General features: G+C 39.1%; 1 protein-coding gene across 12 annotated transcripts in view; it reads left to right on the forward strand.

The window, feature by feature from the left end:
* Positions 1-22,819, forward strand: part of Enox1 (ecto-NOX disulfide-thiol exchanger 1) — a 531,696-nt gene extending 508,877 nt beyond the window's left edge. For all 12 annotated transcript variants that reach the window (XM_047554196.1, XM_047554188.1, XM_047554186.1 and 9 more), the window contains one exon: positions 22,167-22,819. In XM_047554196.1, the coding sequence (XP_047410152.1) occupies positions 22,167-22,298 (132 nt within the window). In that variant the 3' untranslated portion in view covers positions 22,299-22,819. The remainder of the gene's footprint in view (positions 1-22,166) is intronic.
* Positions 22,820-23,476: the final 657 nt, after the last annotated feature.

Here is a 23,476-nt window from a genome sequence, read left to right on the forward strand (position 1 = left end):
CTGAGCCATAGCCCCAGTCCCTTTTTTTCCCCCCTGGTGATCTGAACATTTTTATTGTTTCAAAAAATGTATTTTGTTAAAGTCTTTGAAGCATAAGGGGTCAGGACTTTTTTTTTCAGCTCCACATTTTTTTATTGGTGCATTATAGTTGTACATAATGATGAGATTTGTCACTATATACTCATACACGCACACGATATAATTTGGCCAATATCACTCCCCTCTCTCTGCTCTTCCCACCACCTGATCCCTTTCCTCTACTGATCTCCCTTTGATTTTCATTATATCCCCAACCCCCCCTCCCCTGCCATCTTTCATTTCCTAACTTCTACATAGAGAAAATGCATGACCCTAGCTCTTCTGAGTTTGTCTTATTTCACTTAACCTAATGGTTTAAGGTTCCATCCATCTGAAAATGATGTAATTTCATTCTTTATGGCTGAATGAAACTCCATTGTGCATATATACTACATTTTCCTTATCTATTCGTCCAATGATGGACACCTAGGCTGGGTCCATAATTTGGCTACTGTGAATTGTGCTGCTATAAATATGGGTAGACATTTATCACTATAGTATGACTTTAATTCTTTAGGATAAATAATGAGTGTTATAGCTGTGTCCTGTGGTGGTTCCCTGCCTAGGCCTTTGAGGAACCTCCATACTGATTTCCATAATGGTTGTACTAACTTACAATCCCACCTGTAAAAGTTTTCCTGTTTCTCCACATCCTCTCCAGCATTTATTATTATTTGTATTCTTGATGACTGTCATTCTGACTGCTGGGAGATGGAATCCCATTGTACTTATGATTTGCATTTCCCTAATTGCTAATGATGCTGGAAATTTTTTCACATATTTGTTGGCCATTCATAATTCTTCTTTTGAGAAGTGCCTGTTTAATTTATGGGCTTTTTTTAATTGGGTTATTTGGGGGTTTTGTTTTTTGAGCTATTTATATATTCCAGATATTAATCCTCTATCAGAAGAATAGCTAGCAAAGATTTTCTCCCATTCTGTAGGTTCTCTCCTCCCATTCTTAATTTTTTTCTTTGCTGTTCAGAAGCTTTTAATTTGATGCCATCCCATTTATTAACTATTCCTGAGCTTTAGGGATCCTATTGAGAAAGCTGTAGCCTGTGTCTAAATGCTGGAGTGTTGAATGTACATTTCTTCTAGGAGTTGCATAGTTTCTGGTTCACTCCCTAGGGTTTTGATCAATTTCAAGTTGATTTTTGTGCAGGGTGAGAGATTAGGGCCTAGTCTCATTCTTCTCTATATGCATAACCAGTTTTCCTAGCACCATCTTTTGAAAAGGTTGTCTTTTTTTCAATATATGTTTTTTGGCACCTTTGACAAGGATCAGATGACTATGGATGTGTGGGTTTGTCTCTGCATCTTCTATCTGTGTCATTGGTCTATGTGTCTATTTTTATGCTGGTACCAGTTTTTGTTACTATAGCTCTGTAGTATTATTTGAGGTCAGGTGCTGTGATGCCTACAGCGTTGCTTTTTTGGCTTAGAATTGCTTTGCTTAGGTCTTTTACTCTTCCAAGTGAATTTCAGGACTGTTTTTTTTTCTAGTTCTGTGAAGAATGTCATTGGTATTTTGATGGGGATTGCAGTGAAACTGTATATTACTTTTGGTAGTATGGTCATTTTAACATAAATTCTGTCTATCCATGAACATGGGAGATCTTTCCATCTTCTGAGATCTTCTTTGATGTTCTATAGTTTTTGTTTTGGTACCAAGGAGTAAACCCAGGGGCACTTACCCACTGAGCAACATTCCCAGTCCTTTTCATTTTGAGGACAGGGTTTCCCTAAGTGCTTAGGGCCTTGCATAGTTTCTGAGGCTATAGGTTTCATTGTAGAGGTCTTTTACCTTCCTGGTTAGATATATTCTGAAGGTTGTTTGTTTGTTTGTTTGTTTTGGTTTTTTGCTTTTTTGTTTTTCTTACTTTCACTACATTCCACTAGTGAAGCATATCACTAAAACCATCAGTGTTTTATCTCTTTACTAAAATAAGTTAGCTGAAGAACTGGGGTAAGTGCTGCTAGAGGTAAATAATAATAGGTCTATCTGATGGCTAATGAGGTCAAACATTGGTCACTTTTTTATTTGCCATTCACATATCTTTTTTAAAATTCTTTTTAGACATATATTACAATAGAATGTACATATTATACATACATGAAGTATAACTTATTTTAATTAGGATCACATTCTTGTGGTTGTACATGATATGGAGTTTCCCCTGGTTGCATATACATGTGTAAACATAGGAAAGTTATGTCCAGTTCATTCTGTATTTCCCATCCCTTCTCCCTTCCCTTCAACTCCCTTTGTCTAATCCAGTGAACTTCTATTCTCCCAGCACCCCCACAACCTCCACCCTTATTTTGTGTTAGCATCCACATATAAGAAAGAACATTAAGCCTTTGGTTTTTTGGGACTGGCTTATTTCACACAGCATGATAGTCTCGAGTTTCAGCCATTTACTGGTAAATGCCATAATTTCATTCTTCTTTATCACCAAGTAATATTCCATTGTGTACATATACACCACATTTCCTTTATCCATTCATCTGTTGAAAGGCACCTAGGTTGGTTCCATAGCTTAGCTATTGTGAATTGAACTGCTAGCAACATTGATGCGACTGTGTCACTGTAGTGTGCTAATTTTAAGTCCTTTGGGTATAAAACAAGTGTGATAACTGGGTCAAATGGTTCTTCCATTCCAAGTTTTCTGAGGAATCTCCATACTGCTTTCCAGAGTGGTTGCACCAATTAGCAGTCCCACAAAGCATTGTATGAGTGTACCTTTTTCCCACATCCTTGCCAACATTTATTGTTACTTGTATGCTTGATAATTGCCATTCTGACTGGAGTGAGATAGAATCTCAGTGTAGTTTGTTTTTTTTTTAGGCTATTTTGAATGAAATTGTTTTCCTGATTTCATAACCTATTACTTTACCATTCTTGTTTATTAATTCTACCAGTTTTGGGTGGAGCTTCTTGCAAACACTAAGAATTTGACTTTTCCTGTTTTTACCCCATTCGTCTAATTGCTTTGACTAGAATTTCTAGCTCTATATTAAATAGGAATGGTGTCTTGTTCCAGATTTTAAAGGAAATGGTTTAGTTTTTCCCAATTTACTATGAGGTGGGTTTTGGGTTTCACATATAGCATTTATGAAATTGAGTTAGAATTCTTCTGTTTTAGTTTTTTCAGTGTTTTTATCATGAATGGGTGCTAAATCTTCTTGAAGGCCTTCTCTGCCATCTATTGAAATGAGTGATTTTTTTGTCCCGAATTTTATTTATGTGGTGAATTACACCAGTTTATTTGCATATGTTAAACCAGTCTTGCATCTCTGGGATAAAACCAATTTGGTCAGTATGATCCTAATAAAAAATGGGCAAATCATGCCAAACTTATTAAAATTTTTGCATCTATGTTCATCAGTGGTATTGGACTGTGGTTTTCTTTCCTTGATGTATCCTTATCTGGTTTGGGTATGAATGTGATACAGGCTTCGTAGAACGAATTTGGAAGTGTTCCATCCCTTTCTATTTCATGGAATAATTTGAGGAATATTAGGATTAGTTCTTCTTTAAAGGTTTGGTTGAACTCATCTGAGAATCTATCTGGTCCTGGACTTTTCTTTGTTTGAAGACTTTCTATAACTGTTTCTATCTCACTACAAGTTATTCGTCTACTTAGGTTTTCTATGTCTTCTTCATTAATTCAATTTGAGCAGATTGTATGTATCTAGAAACGCATTCATTTCTTCTAGGTTTTCCAGTTTATCAGAATATAAGTTTTCAAAATAGTCCTTAATGATGCCCTGGATTTCTGTGATGTCTTTGATGATTTCTCCTATTTCATTTCTAATTTTATTAATATGGGTCTTCTCTTTTTTGGTTAGTTTGGCTAAGGGCTTATCAATCTTATTTTTCAAAGGATCAACTTTTTTTTTTCACTGATGCTTTGTATTTTTATTCTCAATTTCATTGATTTCAGATCTGGTTTTGTTTCCTTCCTTCTATTGGCTTTGGGGTTAGTTTGTTCTTTTTCTAAGGCCTTGAGGTGGAACATAAGCTTATTTATTTGGGATCTAATTTTTTTGTAGACCTTCAGTGCTATAAATTTGCCTCTTTGTTTCAATAGTGTCTTAGAGATTTTGATGTATTGTGTCTTTGTTCTCATTTGATAAGAATTTCTCATTTGATTTCTGTTCTTTGATCCATTCTTCATTTAAGAGTATTTTTAAATTTTTAAATTTAGTTATACATGATAGAATGCATTTTGACATATCTATATGAAGTACAACTTCCCATTTTTGTGATTGTACATGATGTGGAGTTACACTGGTGCTATATGCATATGGAATGTTATGTCTGGTTCCCATCTGTTCAACCCCATGAACCTCTACTGCCCAACCCCTGCCTCCACCTATTGTGAGTGAGCATCCACATATCAGAGAAAACATTTGACCTTTGTTTTGGGGGGATGATATTCTCCGGTTCCATTTACCAGCAAATGCCATAATTTCATTTTTCTTAATAGCTGAGTAATATTCTGTTGTGTACATGTACCACATTTTCTTTATCCATTCATTTGTTGAAGGACACCTAGGTTGGTTCCATAGCTTACCTATTGTGAATTGAACTGCTATAAACATTGATGTGGCCAAGTCACTATAGTATGCTGATTTTAAGTCCTTTAGGTATATACCAAGGAGTGGGAAAACTGGGTCAAATGGTGGCTCCATGAAGAGTGCCTTTTAATCTCCATACAGTTTATGTGGTTTCTGTTTTTCTTGTTGTTTCTTTCTACCTGTGTTCCATTATGATCTTATAGGATACACAGGATTATATCCGTTTTTTTAATATTTGCTAAGATTTGCTTCATGGTCTAAAGTATGATTTGGAAAAAATTTACATGCACAGCTGAAAAGAAAGTAAATTCAACTGTTTGGGGGTGGAGTAGTCTGTAGATGTGTATAGGGTCCATTTGATTTATGGTGTTTTTTATATTGGAGATACTTGATTTTTCATTTTGCCTTATTATTTTTGATAGAGTGTATTGAAGTCCTCAGTGTTATTATGTTGGGGTCTTTGTGGTATTTAATGTCATGGAGTATTTTTTCCATGTAATTGGGTGCATTGACATTTGGGGTATAAATGTTTACTACAATTATATCTTCTTGTTGGATTTTTCCCTAGGATATATGACCTTCTTTGTCTCTTCTAATTTTTTCTGAAACCTACTTTGTCAAATATGGCAATAGCTATTCTTGCTTGTTTTCTTGGACCACATGCCCAGAATGTTTTTTGCCATCCTTTTACTTTCAGCCTTTGGGTCTCTTTGATTATAAGATTGGTCTCTTATAAATAGCATGTACTTTGATTTTGTTATTTGATCCATTCTGGTATCTGTCTTTTAATTGGAGAATTGAGATAATTAACATTCAGCATTAGGATATACATGTGATTGTGCTTTTCTGTCATCTTGGTTTCTGTCTGTATTTTATCACTTAATTCTCATTTAGTAGATTATTCTTCTACTGAACTCCCCTGTGGGGTTTTGTGTGTGAATTGTTTTTAGTTCCTCTGTGTGAAGTTTTTCTTTGAGTATTCTTTGTAGTGCTGGTTTGATGCTCATGAATTCTTTTAGTTTATTCTTGTTGTGGAATATTTTTATTTCCCCTTATAATGTAAAACCAATTTTTGCTAGGTATAATAACCTTGGCTGGCAGTTGTTTTCTTTTAGGGTTTGGAATTTCTCATTCCAGGCCCTCCTTTATTTTAGCATCAAGGAAGAGAAATCAGAAATGAGCCTTGCTTGTCTCTAAATGTGACCTGCTGTCCCTCTCTTGTGTCATTTAATATGCTTTCCTTGTTTCCTATGTTAGGCATTTTATTAATGATGTGTCTTGGTGGAGCTATTGGCTGGGTCATTTGGTGTCCTGTAAGCTTCCTCTGTGTGGCTGTCTATCTTATTTCTGATATGGGAGAAGTTTTCTGTAACTATGTCATTGAAAATGGTTCTTTATGCCTTTATTTGTATCTCCATGTTCTCTTCTCCAGAGTTATTGTATTTTCTGGTCATGCTCTATATTTTTTCCCTTTTTCTGCCTTCTGTGTATTCAAGATCATACAGCCTGGCTTCAGTTGTCTGAAGTTCTGTCTTCAAGGGCTGAGGTTCTATTTTCTACACCACCTAATCTGTTACTGATGCTTTCAAGTGAGTTTGTAATCTGATTGATCTTGTCTTTCATTTCTAGAAGTTCTCCCTGTTATTTTTTCCCTGTTGTTTCTATTTATTAAAATGATCTGTCATCTCTTGTAATTGCTCTTTTAATTTCTTCCTTAGATCTTCTTTTAGTTCCCTGAACATTGATATCAGTTTTTATAATCTTTCTTTGGGTTCTCATCTATCTTTCAGTGGGTTCCTTTATTGGGGAATTGTGGATTTGTGGGGAGATTTCCTTGCCTGTTTTCTCATACTTTTAGAAGTCTTGGTCTTGTGCATCAATTGAAGTAGATTCCCCTTTCTCTTGTTTTGTGTGTGTCCTTTTGTGTGTATTTATTTGTTCTGGGGGCTTCTATTTTTGATGAATGAGTAGATGTCAACGAGTGAGACCTAAGTTCCCTGTCTGGTTGTTTCTCCTTGAGTACTTGTTGATTGGGGCTTTTTGTCTCCTCCCATAATTAGAAGTGATGTAAGGGAATATTTAGTTCTACAGCAAAATCTCTAACCTATGAACTTTTAGTGTCCCTATAGGTTCTCAGTACCTCACAGAATGGGGGCAAACTGAACAATAGTAACGGCTGTTGCAAACAACAAACAGTAAACAGTATTAAATACCCAGATCCTACTCTGACATCTTCAACGTTAATTGCCATCAGTAAACAGGAATGGTGGGTTCATCAATCGTCAGCAGTGAAAACAATAACCATGAACTAGCTCTGACTTTAAAGCAAGTAGCAGGTGTCAGCTACATCAACCACAGCAGCAATGATTGTGTTAGCATTAATAGTTGGGGCAGGGTTATTAAACCATTTAGTTCTGAACTATTGTAAAAGTACAGTTAATTTGGGGAAGAGGAAACACATTAGGAAGTTAGAACTTTACAATTTCAGAAAGTAAACAGAGAACGTAGAAGAGCAGTAGCAGGTGATGTTTATATAGATGGAAGGGAAGAAATAGAAAAAGTGCAGTATTGGGCGAGGGAGAGAAAAATACAATAGAATTAGGCCAATAGCAGGAGAAGATAAAGTTGAAAGAGAAATAAGGGAAATAAACACATGAAAGTAATCTAAAACCAAACTAAGATATATAATCCAATGAACACAAACCCTCACAAGATAATGCTAGGAAAAGATAATTTAGGTTTTAAAATGCTGAATGTAAGAGAAAATAAGACATAGATAGATGTGTGCATCTATGTCCATGAAAGATTAAGGATAGCCAGATCACACACATGAAAGAATTAAAAAAATTTATATGTGTGTGAGTGTGTATGTCTCTCTATAGATAGATATCCAATATCTTAGTGTAGACTGAAGGAATCTTCTGCACTGAAGTGTTCAAATTATTTGGAATGGGTGGTCAGTGTCCAGTAATCTTTCTTACCAGTTATTCTTGTGCAGGGCTGGTGGATGTTAACCCCTCCCTGTTGTTGTGTTGCTGAGTTGCGAGTTGGAATGGCCTAAGATTGCAGTTGTTTGGTATAAGGCTCAGTTTCCCTTCTCACCAGTATGGGAGGGTGGGTTAAGATGTACAGTCAGTTTGCATTTTGACCCTTGGTACCAGATCCATGTACCCCCAAGGGCACTGCTCCAGCAGCATATTCTGTGAGGGGCTGATCTGGCGGGTGGCACTGAGGTCTATCGGGTCTTTGGGGGCTAGGTTGAAAGATGCCTTCTTTGGAGAGACTAGGTTGATTTGCCCTGAGAGCTAGACTTTGGCCAATCAGTTCTGTGGGATTGGTTTTCAGATGCCTCACAAGAAATCCATTCATGGGGTATGGGGGCTGATCCTGCACTCACTTTTGCCCCGGTGCTCTGCCTTCCCAGGTGTAATTTCTAAGTGTATTCAACCCACCAGCTCCAACGCCCACACTGCTTTGACTGGTCAAGTGAGCCACCAGACACAAAGGCTCTCCTTTGCCCTTCCAGCTGGAGTCCCCCTAGGTATAGTCCACTCCATGCCCATTTCTCTCACATTCCACCAGACACCACTGATGTCCCATGCTAGGCACCAGGATACAGTGGCTGTATGTGGGTCATTTTTTGTTTTTTTCCCTGATCTCCCAAGTATCACTGATGTCACACTGGGCACTCTCTCCCCAAGGTGACTACTGCCTCAGTTCTCCATGGCCAGTTGGAATACAGTGTGATTTATTTAACACACAAATGTGATTATCAAGGACCTCCATGATTTGCCACCTCTTAGTTCAGATAAGTTAAGGCAGTGTTTTTGATCTCAGACTTCCGTGTACCAAGACACACTTCAGTTTTGTCTACTCCCCTTTCCTTTGCCTGTAGTGGGTTGGCTCTGGCAACTCCTGCAAGTAGTTTTCTTCATTTTATTGTATCTAACCTTCTGAGACCCCAAGCAGCTCTGACTGTCCAGTAGGAAATCCCTGTATCACCCACCTCACTGATAAGCTGTGTATGTGCTATGTTGGTCTCAGGACACAGAGCAATTTGGAAAGCCACTGCCTCTACTCCACCATCTTCCTATGTACTGTCAGCTGTCATGAATTCTTATCTTGGAAGGTTTTTTATTTCCTCTTCAATTTTAAAGGATAGCTTTGCTGGATACAGCAATCTTAGTTGACAGTTATTTTCTTTTAGGACTTGGAACACGTCATTCTAAGCCCTCCTGGCTTTTAGAGTTTGTGCTGAGAAATCAGAAGTGATTCTGACTGGCTTACCTCTAAATGTGACCTGACATTTTTCTCCTGAGGCTTTTAAAATTTATCCTTATTCTCTGTTAGGCATTTTAATTATAATGTGTTGTGAAGAGATTTTCTTTTTGATCTTGTCTATTTGGGGTTCTGAACGTCTCCTGCAACCAGATGTTCATCGCATTCTCAAGGTTTGGAAAACTTTCATCTCCAAACCCTCCTCAATTCTGGTCTCTTAATGTTGTCCCAGAGTTTTTGTATGTTCTGATGATGGTTCTTTTAATATGGTATGAATGTTCAAGGCTGCCCCCTTTATCATCCAGCTCTGAAATTCTGTCTTCAGCATGGTCTACTCTATTAAAGAGTCTTTCAACTGAACATTTTATTTATTGTCATTCATGTCTAAGATTTCTGTTGGGTTCTTTTTCAGTGTCCCTATCCCCTTGTTGAATTTCTCATTCATATCCTATACTGACTTCCTTAATTCATTCAGCATATTTTTTTGTGTTCTTGGAATTTATTGATCATTTTTATAATCATTCATTTGAATTCTTTATCTGGTATTTCATCCACTTCAATATTTGTGGATCAGTAGTTGGTTAATTATGAATTTTAGGAGCTGTCATGTTACCTTTTTTTTTTCATGATTCTTGTGTTCCTGTGTTGGGTTTTATGCATCTGTTAGAGTAGATATCTCTTCCACTCTTCTGTGATGACCCTTTGAGGGTACACCCTTCACTTGCCAAAATGTCCTCAAGTGATCCAGGCTGAGACACCCTCATAGGTGTGGAATCCACAGACTTTGTGTTAATTCACTCTCAGTTTGCTGCAGCAGTGGATATCTGTGAGAGGGAACTGAATGCCTACTCCTAGGCATTTCTACTTGGGACTGTTAGTTTGGATTTTTGTCTTTTCTGTTCTTAGTATTAAAATATAGCTGAGGTTAGAGGGTCCTCAATTTGTGTGTAGAGCAAGGTGTACTGTCTTTTTATTGAGTTTACTTCCACAGAAGTCTCTACCCTGTGAACTTATAGTGTCCCTGTAGTTCTTCAGCACCTCATAGAATAGAGGGAAACAAACAATAGGACCAACCAATGCAAACAATGTATGGCATTAAAATAAATACCTGGTCCTACTATGACATTAATTACCTCAGGAAATGGTGGGGTCAGCAGTTGCCAACAACAAACACAATAAGTAACCATGAACTAGATCTGGCATTAAAGCAAAGGACAGGTGTCAGCTATGTCATCCACATCAGTAATAATTACCACAGCATGAATAGTAGGGGCAGTTTTGATTTTGTTTGGGGGTACTGAGGATTGGATCCAGGAGTGCTTACCCACTGAACTACACGTCCCTAGAACTTTCTTATTTTGAGAGAATCTCACTAAGTTGCTGAGACTGGCTCTGAACTTGAAATCTTCCTGCCTTAGCCTTCTGAGTCACTGAGTTTGCAGGTGTGAGCCACCACACCCAGAAGTTATATAAGCCAATAAGTTCTAAAAGATGGTAAAAATACAGTTCTTTAAGAAAATTTGATAGGAAAGCAGAAAAGAGTTTGCAATTTCAGAAAGTGAACAAAGAATGCATAAGAGTTATAGCTGGTGATGGTTATAAGGACAGAGAAAAAAAATGGAGAAACAAAGTAAAGGAAGAGAATTTGGCTATTGGCAAAAAGAAAACTAGAAACATGAAAGCAAAAACAAAACTGAAAAAAACCATGACCCTCAAAATATAAGACAAAAATGCATACATTTTTAAAATGAGGGGAAAAAATATGTATTGTGTATGTGTTTGTTTGTGTGTGTGTGTCCATGAACCAAACTGCATGTTAAGAACACACACAGCCACAAAGGGGAAAAAAAAAGATTCTTAATGAAAAATGAAAAAATTGTATCTACCAAGGTGTTCAAAATAGTTGATGAGAATTGATGGTCACTGTGTCCAACTTCTTTCTTTCCATTTTTTCTGGAGCTATATACAGAGAGGAGAGGAGAGAAGGGGAAGGGAGGGGAGAGAGGTTGTGCGATGGAGCACAAAATCTGGGGTTGTTAGCCCCTTCCTCCCTTTGTGTTCCTCACTGAGCTGCCAGCTGTCATGGCCCAAGACTGAAGCTGGTTGAAATAGCTTCTCACCAGTATAAGGTAGGATGGAAGGGAAGTACTATCAGGCGGAGTTTTGTCTGCACAGACCAGATGGATGCAGTCCCGGGGTGGGGCTGCTGCAGAGTTCTGTGGGATGAATTCCAGCCAATGGGTTTTAGGTCTAATCAGGCCATAAGGGCTTTGTTGGGTGGTGTCTGCTCTGGAGAGATTAGATCAACACACCCTTAAGACCTAACAGTTGCTGATTTATCAGAAATCTGGATCCCAGGAGCCTCTCAAGAATTCTACTCTCCAGGCAGGGGAACCAATCTTCCACAGACTCTGGTGCCCACTAACACAGCCCTCCAGGGCTTAGTCCCTGAGAATACTCAGCCCACTTCAGCTCGTCACGTGAGCCATCTGATTCAAAGAGAAAGCAAGTTGGGTTCCCCTTTGTTTTTCTGACTTGAATTCCCCTGTGTACAATCTTTTCTGTGCCTGTTACACTCACATTCTTCTAGGAACACCCTGGGCCACACAGTAGGTACTTTCCAGGACAGGATGACAGTGTTTGCTGTGGTCTCCTGATTCCCACAGCAGCTTCCAGTTGAGAAACAGAGGACTTTACAAACACCAGTTCACAATGCAGCCTGTGACTCAGCTAAGTGCAGGCTACTTTTCTGATCTTAGTTTTTCCATACCAAATCTTTCTATAGGGTTTCTGTTGTTTCCCTCCATGGTAAACCAGTGCTGCTGCCTCAGCAGTCTCAGCTCTAATGTACTTTTTCTTCTTTGTTGAATGTACCCAAATTTCTGAGTTTCTAAGATGCTCTGACTGTCCAATGTTGAATTTTAGTGAAATCCCCTTTATTGACCTCATTGAGAAGCAGTAGTCCTACGATTTGAACGCTGGTCAGAGCAACCAGGAACATAGCCTTCCTCTATCCATCATCTTGAATTGTCTCCCCTCCCCCCCGCCCCCACATTTTTTAAACTTAGATTCAGTCTCCCTAAGTCGCTGAGACTAGCCTTGAAGTCCTCCTGTTTCAGCCTCCCAAATCTCTGGGATTACAGGTGTGCACCACACACCCAGCTCACTCTGGTGTTCTTAATAGCTACCTGTTATAGTATGTTAATGAGTGGTTGCTTAGACAGGCTAATCAACATTTTTAGGTAGTTTAGCATCCCTAGAAAGCATATTACAGTCAAGGTAATAATACTCTCCTAATACTCTCCATTTGACTACACAAAGAACTTAAAGGAATTTGCTTACCCAAGTGAAAGAAGTTGAGGGGGTTACCAGGGCCCCAGTGAATGCTAATAATTCACTGCTTTTCATGCACTTCCCTGTCCTAGGGCCACAGAGGAACAGGGGCTGATGGGACATAGAAGAAACCTAAAATATAACCCTCTTCTCAACAAGCAAGTAGTCTAGTTGAGAAAATGGTATAATGGATATGAAATAATCAGGCATGAACTATGAAAGTCCCAAAATTGGGCAGGGAAGGTAGGTAGTGAAGTAGGTGCCAGAGAAGGGTTAAATCTGTTAACAAGTCTGTTAACCAGGATTACAGGTAGGTGTCCCTGAGTCTGTGCTCACTCTAGCGTCTTCCCTCTGGGATGTTTATCCAGTGGACCACATTTCTTCCCATTCTCCCCTTCCTTTCTCTTTATCCTCTTTCTCCTCCTTCCCTGCTTCTAATTCCTCACTTCCATTTATCTCCTTGGTTTTCCTCCTCGCTCCCCTCTCTCCTTTCCCCGTCTGCACTGTCTGGTTTGGAGAATGTTTACTGCGAGGTGTCTGCCTGTACTGACACCATGCACTGCCCAGGGACAGCAAGAATGAACAAGATTGAAGGTGCGCTGAGGGCTAAAAGCTTACGCTATAGGAGGAACTCTGGTTTCACACTTGGCTTCCCTGACTCCACAGCCTTGACACAGCTTCCGTGGGCATCTTTCCCAGTGCCCCACATTCAGCTTCCCTTGCCTGATATTAGGGAATATGGAGCCGACCGTCACAATAACCACATCGATTTATGTCTGCTTGTGTCAATTGGTACACGTGCTTAGAGGCCTGGCAGGGAGGCAGTGGGCTTGGGCTCAAGTCAGCGGATCAGAAAATAAACCAAGCAGATCTTATAAATGACCTCTGTGGTGTTAATACCACATAAGCACCCTCGGTTGTACAGAGACATCTCATCTATTCTTTGTCTTTTAAATTTTAGAAAATCAGGCTTGGGGTACTGCCTTTGCCTAGCATGCATGAGGCCCTGAATTTAATCTCGACATTTCGGATAAAGATATAATAGCCAATCAGTTCTTCCTAAATTGAATGTGTTAGGAAGAGGAAGATCCACATGACAAAATAGAAAGTACCTTTCATATGACTCTGTGAAAGAAGAGATTCATAGCAACAAAGGAAAGACCATATTCCAAGGAGAGAGAGAGAATGCTGGGAACCAATAATGAAATGAGGAGAAACTAAACAGCATGGAGGATCAGGAAAGGCAACCCTGAGAAAAGTACAAAGCAATCTGCAACTTCATCCCTGGCTCCTCGACCGGGGGCAGGAGACCCAATGCTGCCAGCATAGGGGAAGCTGGAGAGTACAAAAAGGCCCGTAATAACAGCATTCTGGCAGTCCTAACTGCAGGAGAAGCCCACGGCTCTATGAGCTTTAAGTCCAGGTCAGGGATTTGGTCTGACAGTGTCTCCTCTGGCACAGCCAGCTGGTTTTAGAGAAGAAATTCATTACAAATGCAGAGCAAATGCACAGCTCTTTAACCAGAACTCATCTTGAGAAGGGTGCTATCATAAGGACTCAACTGCTTTGGGGTCATAAAACCCAGAAGAAAACACAATTCAGCACCCCCATGATCACCCTGCTGCATAGAATGGGTAGGAGACAGTCATGCCAGATGGCTATGGCTTGGGGGAGTGTCTCTCACAAACCTGCTGGGAGGATCATACAGAGGGGAGCACAGGCTGTAGTGGGGAAAGGAGTGATAGCTGTCAGTGATCCCACCTGCTCTGACAAGACGAGTCACCAGCTATGGGTGGTTTTGAGCAGGGACCAATTCTGAAGGTACCAGAATTGAGCCTGGTAAATTGCTCGGTTGGCAGCTTCCCCCCCCGCAAACACAGAACCTGACGGTTTAATTGTTCCTCCCTCACCAGCACCCCTGCTGCAGCCTCAGACACAGTGACTTGGACATTCACCACGCTCTGGGCTCACAGACTGGAAACCTCCAGACTAAATATACCTGATCGGCATAGAACCATGTGCTCCTAAAAATTGGTCATTCATTGAATGCAGGAGCACCCAATTACATTAAACAAACACTATTAGACATAAAGTAGGAAATGGGTCCCAATACCATAATAGCAAGTGACTTCACTACTCCACTCTCACCAATAGATAATCCAGACACAAAAGTTAAGAAACTGAGTTAAATTGCAGTAGAGATCAAATGGACTTAATAGGCATCTACAGAATATTCCAAATGGCTGCAGAATATATACTCTTTCATCAGTACATGGGGCTTTTTCCAGAATAGGTCACATATTAGGCAATTATTAATAAATACAAAGAAAAACTGAGGTAATTTCTTGTATCAGATCATAATGGAATGAAACTAGAAATCAATAGCAAGAGAAACTACAGAAATTATACCAACACAGAGATTGAACAGTATACTTTTGAATGATTAAGCTGGGTCATTGAAGAAATTTGGGGAGAAATTTTAAAATTCCTAGAATGAAATAAGGAAACACAAATAACAGAAATTGTGTGATACAGAAAAAGCAGTACTAAGAGGCAAGTTTATAGCTACAGATGCCTTCACTTCAAAAAAAAGAGAGAACTTAAATAATCTCAATGCATCTCAAGAAAATGTATCTTAGAAAAACAAGAACCAAAATACCCCAAATCAGTAGAAATAAAGTTCAGAGCATAAACGATTGAAATAGTGACTAAAAGAACAATTCAAAGGATCAACAAAACAAAGTTGGTTTATGAAAAGATAAACAAACGGACAAAGCCTTAGCTAAACCAAAGAAAGAGAGGAAACTCAAATAATTTAGAGACAAAAAAGGGGATACTATAACAGATGTTGATGGAATCCATAGGAATTTCAGGGAATAATTTGTTAAACTATATGCTATAAATTAGAAAATCTTGAAGAAATAGCAAATTTATGGACAAATGACTCTCCAAAATTGAACCAAAGGATATGAAAACTCTAAGATAGCAAGTAATAAAACTGAAGCAGTAATAAAGTCACCCAGTTGAATGAGATAGTTCAAAGTATGTGCATGTAAGAATATGACATAAGGATTCCCACTATTGTGTATAATTATTATGCATCAATAAAAACATTTTTTAAAGTCACCTGATAAAGGACCAGGATCGATGAATTCACTGCTAAATTTTTGACAAACATTTGAAGAAGTAATACCAATGATCCTCAAACTATTCCATAAGATGGAAAGGAAAGGAACCCTTCCAAATTCGTGCTACAAAGCCAATGTTATCATGCTATGAAAACCTAATAAGGATACAACAAAGAAACTGTAGGTCCCTACTCTTGATGAATAGTTGCAAAAACCCTCAACATAATCCTTGCAAATTGAATTCAGTAGCACACTAAAAGATCATACACCATGATCAAGTTGGTTTTATTCCAGTTTTGCAAGAATGATTCATCATATGCCAATCAATTTAATACAGCACATAAATAGAATTAAGTTTTAAAAAATCACATAATCATCTCAACAGGCAGAATCTTTGACTAATCATTTGAACAAAATTCATATCCCTTCACAATAAAATCCTTAAATAACTTAGTATAGAAGGATCATATCTCACATAATAAAGTTATATATGACAAACCCACACCAACACCATACGACATGGGAAAAAATGGAAGCATTTCCTCTGAAATCGAGAACAACACAATAGTGTCCACTCTGACTGGTCTTATCAATAAGTACTTGAAAGTTGAAGCCAGAACAATTAGGCTAAAGAAAGAAAGAAAAGGGATCCAAATAGGAAAGGAGGACGGCAAATTATCCCTATTTATATATTATATAATTCTACAAGTAGAAACACCTTAAGACTCCATAAAAAGCCTCTTAGAACTGAAAAATTCAAGTTTCAGGATACAAAAATCAACATATAAAAATTAGTAACTTTTCTATATACCAGTACTCACTGAGAAAGAAATCAGGAAAAAAATCCCATTCACGATAGCTTCAAAAAAAAAAAAACCTAGGAAAAAACCTAAATGAAATGAAAAGGACCTTTACATGAAATTATAAAACCTGAACAAAAAAAGAAGACACGAAATATGGAAATATCTCCCATGTTCATGGAGTGGGAGCAAATGTTACAGGGACCTACTAGCCCAAAGTAATCTGAAGATTGTTTGCAGTCTCCATGAAAATATTGGTCATTTTTCAATGGAACTGAAAAAAATCATAAAATTTATATGGGAGGCACAAAAGACCCTGAATACCAAAGCAATCCTGAGAAAAAGTAATGCTGGGTGGCATCACAATACCTGATTCAAAATACACTATGAGCTATAGGAACAAAAAAGCATGGTATGGCATAAAATCATACATTGTAAACCAATGAGATAGAATAAAGGACCCAGAAGTAAACTTAACATCTATATCCAACTATCCAAATGTGTCAAAAACGGTGACGAAGAAAGGACAGTCTCCACCAAATGGTGCTGAAAAGACTGACTGTCCGCATTGGAACACAACTCAAAACGGATCAGAGACCCTAACGTAAGATCTAAAGCTTTTAACCAACTAGAGGATAACAAACACTGCAAGATATTGTCACATGAAGGCAGTGATTTTGTGAATCAGATTCTGATAGTTCCAGAATAAAAGCAGGAATTGACAAATGGGATTGGATCAAATTTAAAAGCTTCCCCATAGCAAAGGAGACAACAGAGTGAAGAGGCATCCTAAGGAATGGGAGAAAATATTTGCCAACTATTCATCTGACAGAGGATTAATATCCATAATATAAAGAACTCAAAAGTTAACCAAGCAACTAATCCATCAAAACCAGGCAAATGATCTGAACAGAATGTCTTAAAAGAAGTAGTACAAATGTCCAGTGCACACATGAAAAAAAAAAAAAATGCTTGACATCTTTGTCCTCAGGGAAATGCAAATCAAAACAACACTGAGATACAACCCCACCCCAGTTAGAATGGCTATTATCCAAATACAAATAATTAACAAATTCTGGTGAGGAGTGGAAAAGGAGTAGTTTTCACATACTATTTGGGAGGATGTAAATTAGTATAGTCCACTATGGAGAACAGTATGGAGTTTCCTCAAAACTGAAATGGGGCCAGATGCATACCTATCATCTCAGCAACTGGGAGGCTGATACAGGAGGATCACAAGTTTGTTACCAGCCTCAGCAACTTAGCAAAGACCCTGCCCTCAAAACAAAAGGGCCTAGGATGTAGCTCAGTGGTAAAGTGCCCTCGGGTACAATCCCAGTACCAGGAAAACTAAAAAGTATCCTAAAAATAGAACTACCATATGTTTTCACTATCCCACTCCTGGATACCAATTCAAAGGAAGTGAAGTTAGCATAAAACAGACATGTACATACCCACGTCCATCATGGCACTATTCACAGTAGCCAAAGAGATGGAATCAGCCTAGGCATCCATCAACAGATGAATGGATAAGGAAAACTTGATATATATACACAACAGAATGTTATAAAAAAGAATGAAATTTGCAATAAAATGAATGAAACTGGAGAACATCCTGTTAAGTGAAACAAGCCAGGCACAGAAAGAGAGGCATCGTATTTCCTTTCATATGTGGAAACTTAAAGAAAATAAAGATGAACCTGAAAGTAGAAGAGAGGGTAGAAAGGAGGGGTGACAAAAAGCACAATATCCTTGTATGAAAATGTTCCCTGACACCATTCAATTTGTGTAAGTAATCTGCATAAATCACCATAATTGAAAAAAATACTTTTTTAAGAATAACTTAGAAATTTTTAAACAGGTGGAAGAATCCAAGGACAATATTAAGGAGTAAAAATACATGGGCCACACCAATTTCTTGGAACAAAAGCCAGCTGAGTAAGAGTGTAGAAAAGGTGTCCGGCTATGGCGGTCTTCCACACTCTGTGGAGCACCACACACATGGGGCACAGAAAGCGAGACTACAACCACAGCACCCGTCTCTAACTCAGTCCTGTGCCTTGCTGCCCGGGCTTCCCTGGCCATGCAGATCTGACTCCTCATAGGAGGTGTGGGAGGGAAATGCTTTCCTCTGAGAGCAGGACTGATTCAGCAGCAACAGCCCTGCTCCAAGATCTAGCCCCTCCACTCACCAGGGGCAGCCCTTCCCTGAACCCCAGGGCCCCTCCTAGAAAAACAAGAGTTTGAGAGAGAACCCTTGACTTCAGACGTGATTCCAAGCAAATCCTGCACAAGACATTGAATGGGTCCAGTCCCACGCAGCTCAGCCTGTGAGGCCAGTGTGCTTTATGTGATGACTCTTCGATTCCCTAAGTTCTCAGATCAAGAATGCACTGATAGGAAAGATAGGAAGGTAAGGGATAAATGAAGATATTTATAAGGCAAAAAATTATTTGGCCATAGGATGAAAATGAGGAAGAGGGTTGAAATTTCTCTTGAAAATTCCAAATTGTACAATGTCATGAGTTTATTTGTCAGGATAGGGGAAAGACCTAAAAAAACAAAAATAAAAAAATCAAACTGACCCCGAAAGCATTTCTCTTGTATCTTTCTCCTGGCATGCATTATAAGCGTATTTAAGGAAATTGTCCAGACTTAGCTGAGAGCCTTATTAACTGGATATTTTAGATAGTATTTCACTTCAAGTGGTGTTTTCCATAATTATGACACATCTCTGTCCACAATGTTTATATCTTCATGGCAGAATCAGGCTGTTATACTATCAACAGAAACATACAGTTAAGTACATTTGAGGAGATTAGTTTCCACTACACTAATTTCTAGGTCTGTCCACATATGAGGTATGTTTAATTGCTATCCAAATGAGTAATCGTGAGGATTTCAAATCCCAGTTTCACTACTTACTCCCTGTGTGATCTTGGCAACTTATCTAACATCTCTATGCCTCAGTTTCACCCTCTGTAAAATAGGTTTTTTGTGTAATTTTTTGTATTCATGACTATATATATGAAAAGGATTCAGAACAGTACACGGCACCTAGTAAATCCTACCTAAGTGTTGATTGCCCCTTGTTTTGTGCTTTAAAGTGCATGAAAGACCTATCAAGTTCTCCTGGTTTAAGATCTTTGCCATAGCCTGGTGGACAGGTAGATTTGAATGTCTCTCCCTAGACTGGCCTGCTACACGTGTGGCCAGCACTCTGTCTTAACTCCTTAGGGTCTTCAGTGGTTGTTTTGTTTTGTTTTGTTTTGTTTTCCAATTCCCTTGTGTTGCAAATGAGAAAACAGATCCAAAGAGACTGAGAGACTGGTTATTTAATGGGAAGATGATTAGTGGCCATTCCAGAACTAGGACCCCAAACCTTTTGCAACAATGCTTCTTTTCTTCCAGCAAGTGAGGAGTGTCTTTGCTTGTTTAATGAGCTTGCTTGTGACATAAGTTGTTATGATACCTTATCTCATAAGGCATTTTACCACACACCCTGTGCCTTACACAGTAAGCCGGTGGTGGAGGCTGCCTTTCTGCTTCCTTTGTGGCTGAAGTCTGGGCTCAGGTCAAAATATACCATGGTATACAAGACTTAGCTGTATTTCAGTACATGCCAGCCAGGCTCCCCATGATTGCTTGCTGTTTTTGCTGGATGGCTCATGTAGAGGTGCCCAAGCATCAGGATGTAAGTGTGCATGAGCCAGTCGAGTCGGGAACTTTCAGGTTTCTGCTGCTGATGTGGGTAGATGTCTAACAGGAGTCACTGCAGAAGAGCCCCGCCCTCCATACACAGTCCCCTCCCTGCTGGCATTCACCCTGAGCACAGAGGTGTGACAGAGAACCTTACTTCTGGTCCTCCCTGCACAGTCCTAGCCCTGTGGAGCTTGGCCTCTGTGATTAAGACCCTGCCTGAACCTGCTCCCAGCCCCACACACATGGCCTTGGTTACTCTGCACAAGTCACCTACACTCTCCAGGCCTGTTTCTGCATTTGTGAATGATTTTGTATCTCATTAGAGTGTGGTGAGAAAGAAAGCAAGTGTTTTGAGAACAGTCTGGCTAGGGAAGTCCTCTTGGTAACTGTCTGAATTAAGTCCCCATTCTTGACCGAAAGGTTCCTGGTCATAAGAATTACTGGGGGTGGTGGTTGAAAATAGGTGAGCTGGGCTACATCCCAGACTGCCTAACAGAGACCCCAGAGGAGAGGCTGGAGGAGCTATTCTTCTAACAAGCGGCCCAGGTGCTTGGTGTTCGAAAGAATGCACCCCAGGGCACCCCTGGCTGTTCACCTGCAGTGACTGACAGTCCTCGGGGCACTTCCAGCAGACCAGTGCCCAGGCCCCAGTCTAGAGCTGGTTCTTTCCCAATCTGCCTTTGACAAAACCCTCAGCCCTCTGTAGTCGCTCACCTTTCTCAGCTGTGAAGTGGAGCTGCACCTCACACGACTGTTGGGAGAGGCAGTGAGACCAGGGCCCCGGGGGTTCTGCATGGTACCCATGGAAAGGAGAGGTGCTCTTCACCACCACTATGAACCTCTTAATAATCTGTTCACTAGCCATCTGTGGGTTGACTGGGAATCTAATCATCCTTCTAACACGGTTTATGGCCAAATGCATTCAGATTTCAAAATAATTCATACAAAAATTTTAGAATACAGTTTATTTCAGTTTTTCCTGAACTGCCTCTATTTCAAGTTTTGTGTATTGAAAACATATGAAATGTTTTTCATGTGAATATTAAATACAGTTGATTTGACTTTCTGGTCTATTTGGTCTCTATTTTAAATGAATCTTAATATTGTTAAATGGAAAGTGTAGCCTCTGAAATGATATCTCTATGGTGATTATGCCATGAGAAATTATAATAGCTCTGATTCATGGAGCATTTCTATGTGCCCAACTCTGTGCTAAATCAGTAGCTTTCACAACATCCTTCTAAATGTTAGTCCCATTTGCTGAGGCTTAAAGGGACTAATTATCTTGTAAGGGTCATTTAACTCATAACAATAGTAGATAGAGGATTGAAACAGAATATCAGACCCCTAATTAGCCACCTTGCTTCATGAGATCCCCAGGCACACACCCGGATTGGATGTAAACACAGGAACACAAGAGCAACCACTGTATTAGGACAGAAGGATTATGGTTCATTTGTACTTCATTTAAAATAAAATGAATTGCTGGTGTAAAAATTACTCTAAAAAAATACCTGAGAAGAAAAAAAAAATTGCACTAAAGATTCTACCTGGATCTTATGGCTACATCTAAGACATTTATCGCTGTAAGTTTGGGGTTTAGTTTCCATTCATAAAGCTTTGTGCTCTCTGGTCCACGTTAATAAGAGATTATAAAAAGGTTTGTGTGACTTTGAAAAGTGCCTTTTCCTTTTGTGGGTACTGTGCAGAGCATCTTGACCCATATTCTCACTGCCTTCTCCCAACAGTCCTAGAAGATGTGTGGGATAGGATGCAGCTCACCAGGGCTTGGGATGTGGCTCAGTGATAGAGCACTTACCTAGCTTGTGCAAGGCTCTGGCACACACACACCCATGATGTAGTTGCATTTCACATCTGAGAAAGAAGTTTAGGTGGCAAGAAATCCACTGTAATGGCCCCTGCTCCTCACTGACGTAAAGAATATTTCTGTCCTTAGATGAGGATAGGATACCCATGGTGAGGAATGGCTATTCAAGCTTGGCTTGGCCTTGCCAATAAAGCAGCCAGGAAGAGCAAACCCAGAACCTTCTGTCCATTCATCTCATGCCAGGCCCAACCGCTGCTCAGAAGCCAGGATAATTACATTAGATGCTTTACACACACTCCTACCAGGAAGACTGTTCAGCCACAGACAACTCAACGTTGTCCGTCTCCCTGGGAATGGGGCGGGGGCTTACCCAGCCTGTCACCTGCTTTAAGATGCACTCCTTTCCCACAAGCGACTTCTCTTCCTTTCTAGATATCCGCCAACGAGATCGAAATGCTTTTGATGAGGCTGCCGCGCATGTTCAAACAGGAATTCACAGGCGTGGGAGCAACTCTGGAGAAGAGATGGAAGTTGTGTGCCTTTGAAGGAATTAAAACTACCTAACTGTGAGGAGCAGGAAGTCTTGGAAAGGAAACCCACACCAAATGCGGCCAGGCTGTGCAGCCTGAGAGCAGGAGGGTTGGGTCCGTCCAGCACGGGACCTGTGCGGAGCCATCAAAGCCTGACTTCAGTTACACCTGTGGCTTCTCTTGTGAGTGGAAATGTAATCGTGTACCAGTTCTTAAACTAAACAAAGCTTCATACTGTGACAGATCTGTTTCCTCTGAAAACCAGTGATTCCACAATCATAATGATGGCAAGATCTTAAAATAGGCTACATTTGAGAATAGCTCACCAAGCAAAATATTTAAAGTTAATGATGGTGTAGCGATGGTGGTTGCTAGGCTACAGAGTTGTGTATGTAATGTATAGCTGAAATCATTAAATGACATTTTCCTGAAAGTCTATCTTCCTGTTTTAGTTTAAAAACAAACAAAACAAAATAAAAAACAAAAACAAAAACAAAAAAAAAAAAACAAGAAAAAAGTACTTTTACAGTGAGGAAAAAAAAAATCATACCAAAAGAAACTTGAATATGTGTCTGAGCGGTTATTGTATTTTATAAATTAAGTTATATGCTGTTCCAGGGACTTTTGCCTTATTGAAGAGGCAGAAATGATGATTGGACTCATTGAGAATGCTTTATCAAGAATATTATTTTTCTAATGTAACAATTCTCCATCATAAGTTCTTTTAACATGGGCTGCGTAACAATTTTCATAAAATGTAAATAAAGGGAAAACTAGTGCTACTGTCTTGTACTTGGTATGTAACATTCAGGTTTATGCATCAAAATAAACATTCAGTAAATATTCCTGTTACAAATTTTATAGCAAAGATATTAATTTTTTTCAATAAATATGACTTCTACCATATGGGCTTGGCAAATCATTCTTTGATATATTTCAATCCTTCCTTAAGAAATCATTCTTCTCATTGCTCAGTCCCATCAAAAATCCTATCATTTAAAATACGTAAGTGACATTAGGAAATAAAACATTTTTTCAAATAGGAAAATATAAAAATTATAACATGGACGGTATCAACAAATGAGATTATATAGTATTAGAGTAGATTCTGTTTAAAATGCTAAAATGTAGCAAATATAATCAACATAAATTTTATCTTTTTGTCCTCATGGATGCATAATAAAGTATCCAGTTAATTTATTCAGTTTGGGA

Source organism: Sciurus carolinensis, chromosome 5 (genome assembly GCF_902686445.1).
Source record: "Sciurus carolinensis chromosome 5, mSciCar1.2, whole genome shotgun sequence".
NCBI classification, from domain to species: Eukaryota; Metazoa; Chordata; class Mammalia; order Rodentia; family Sciuridae; genus Sciurus; species Sciurus carolinensis.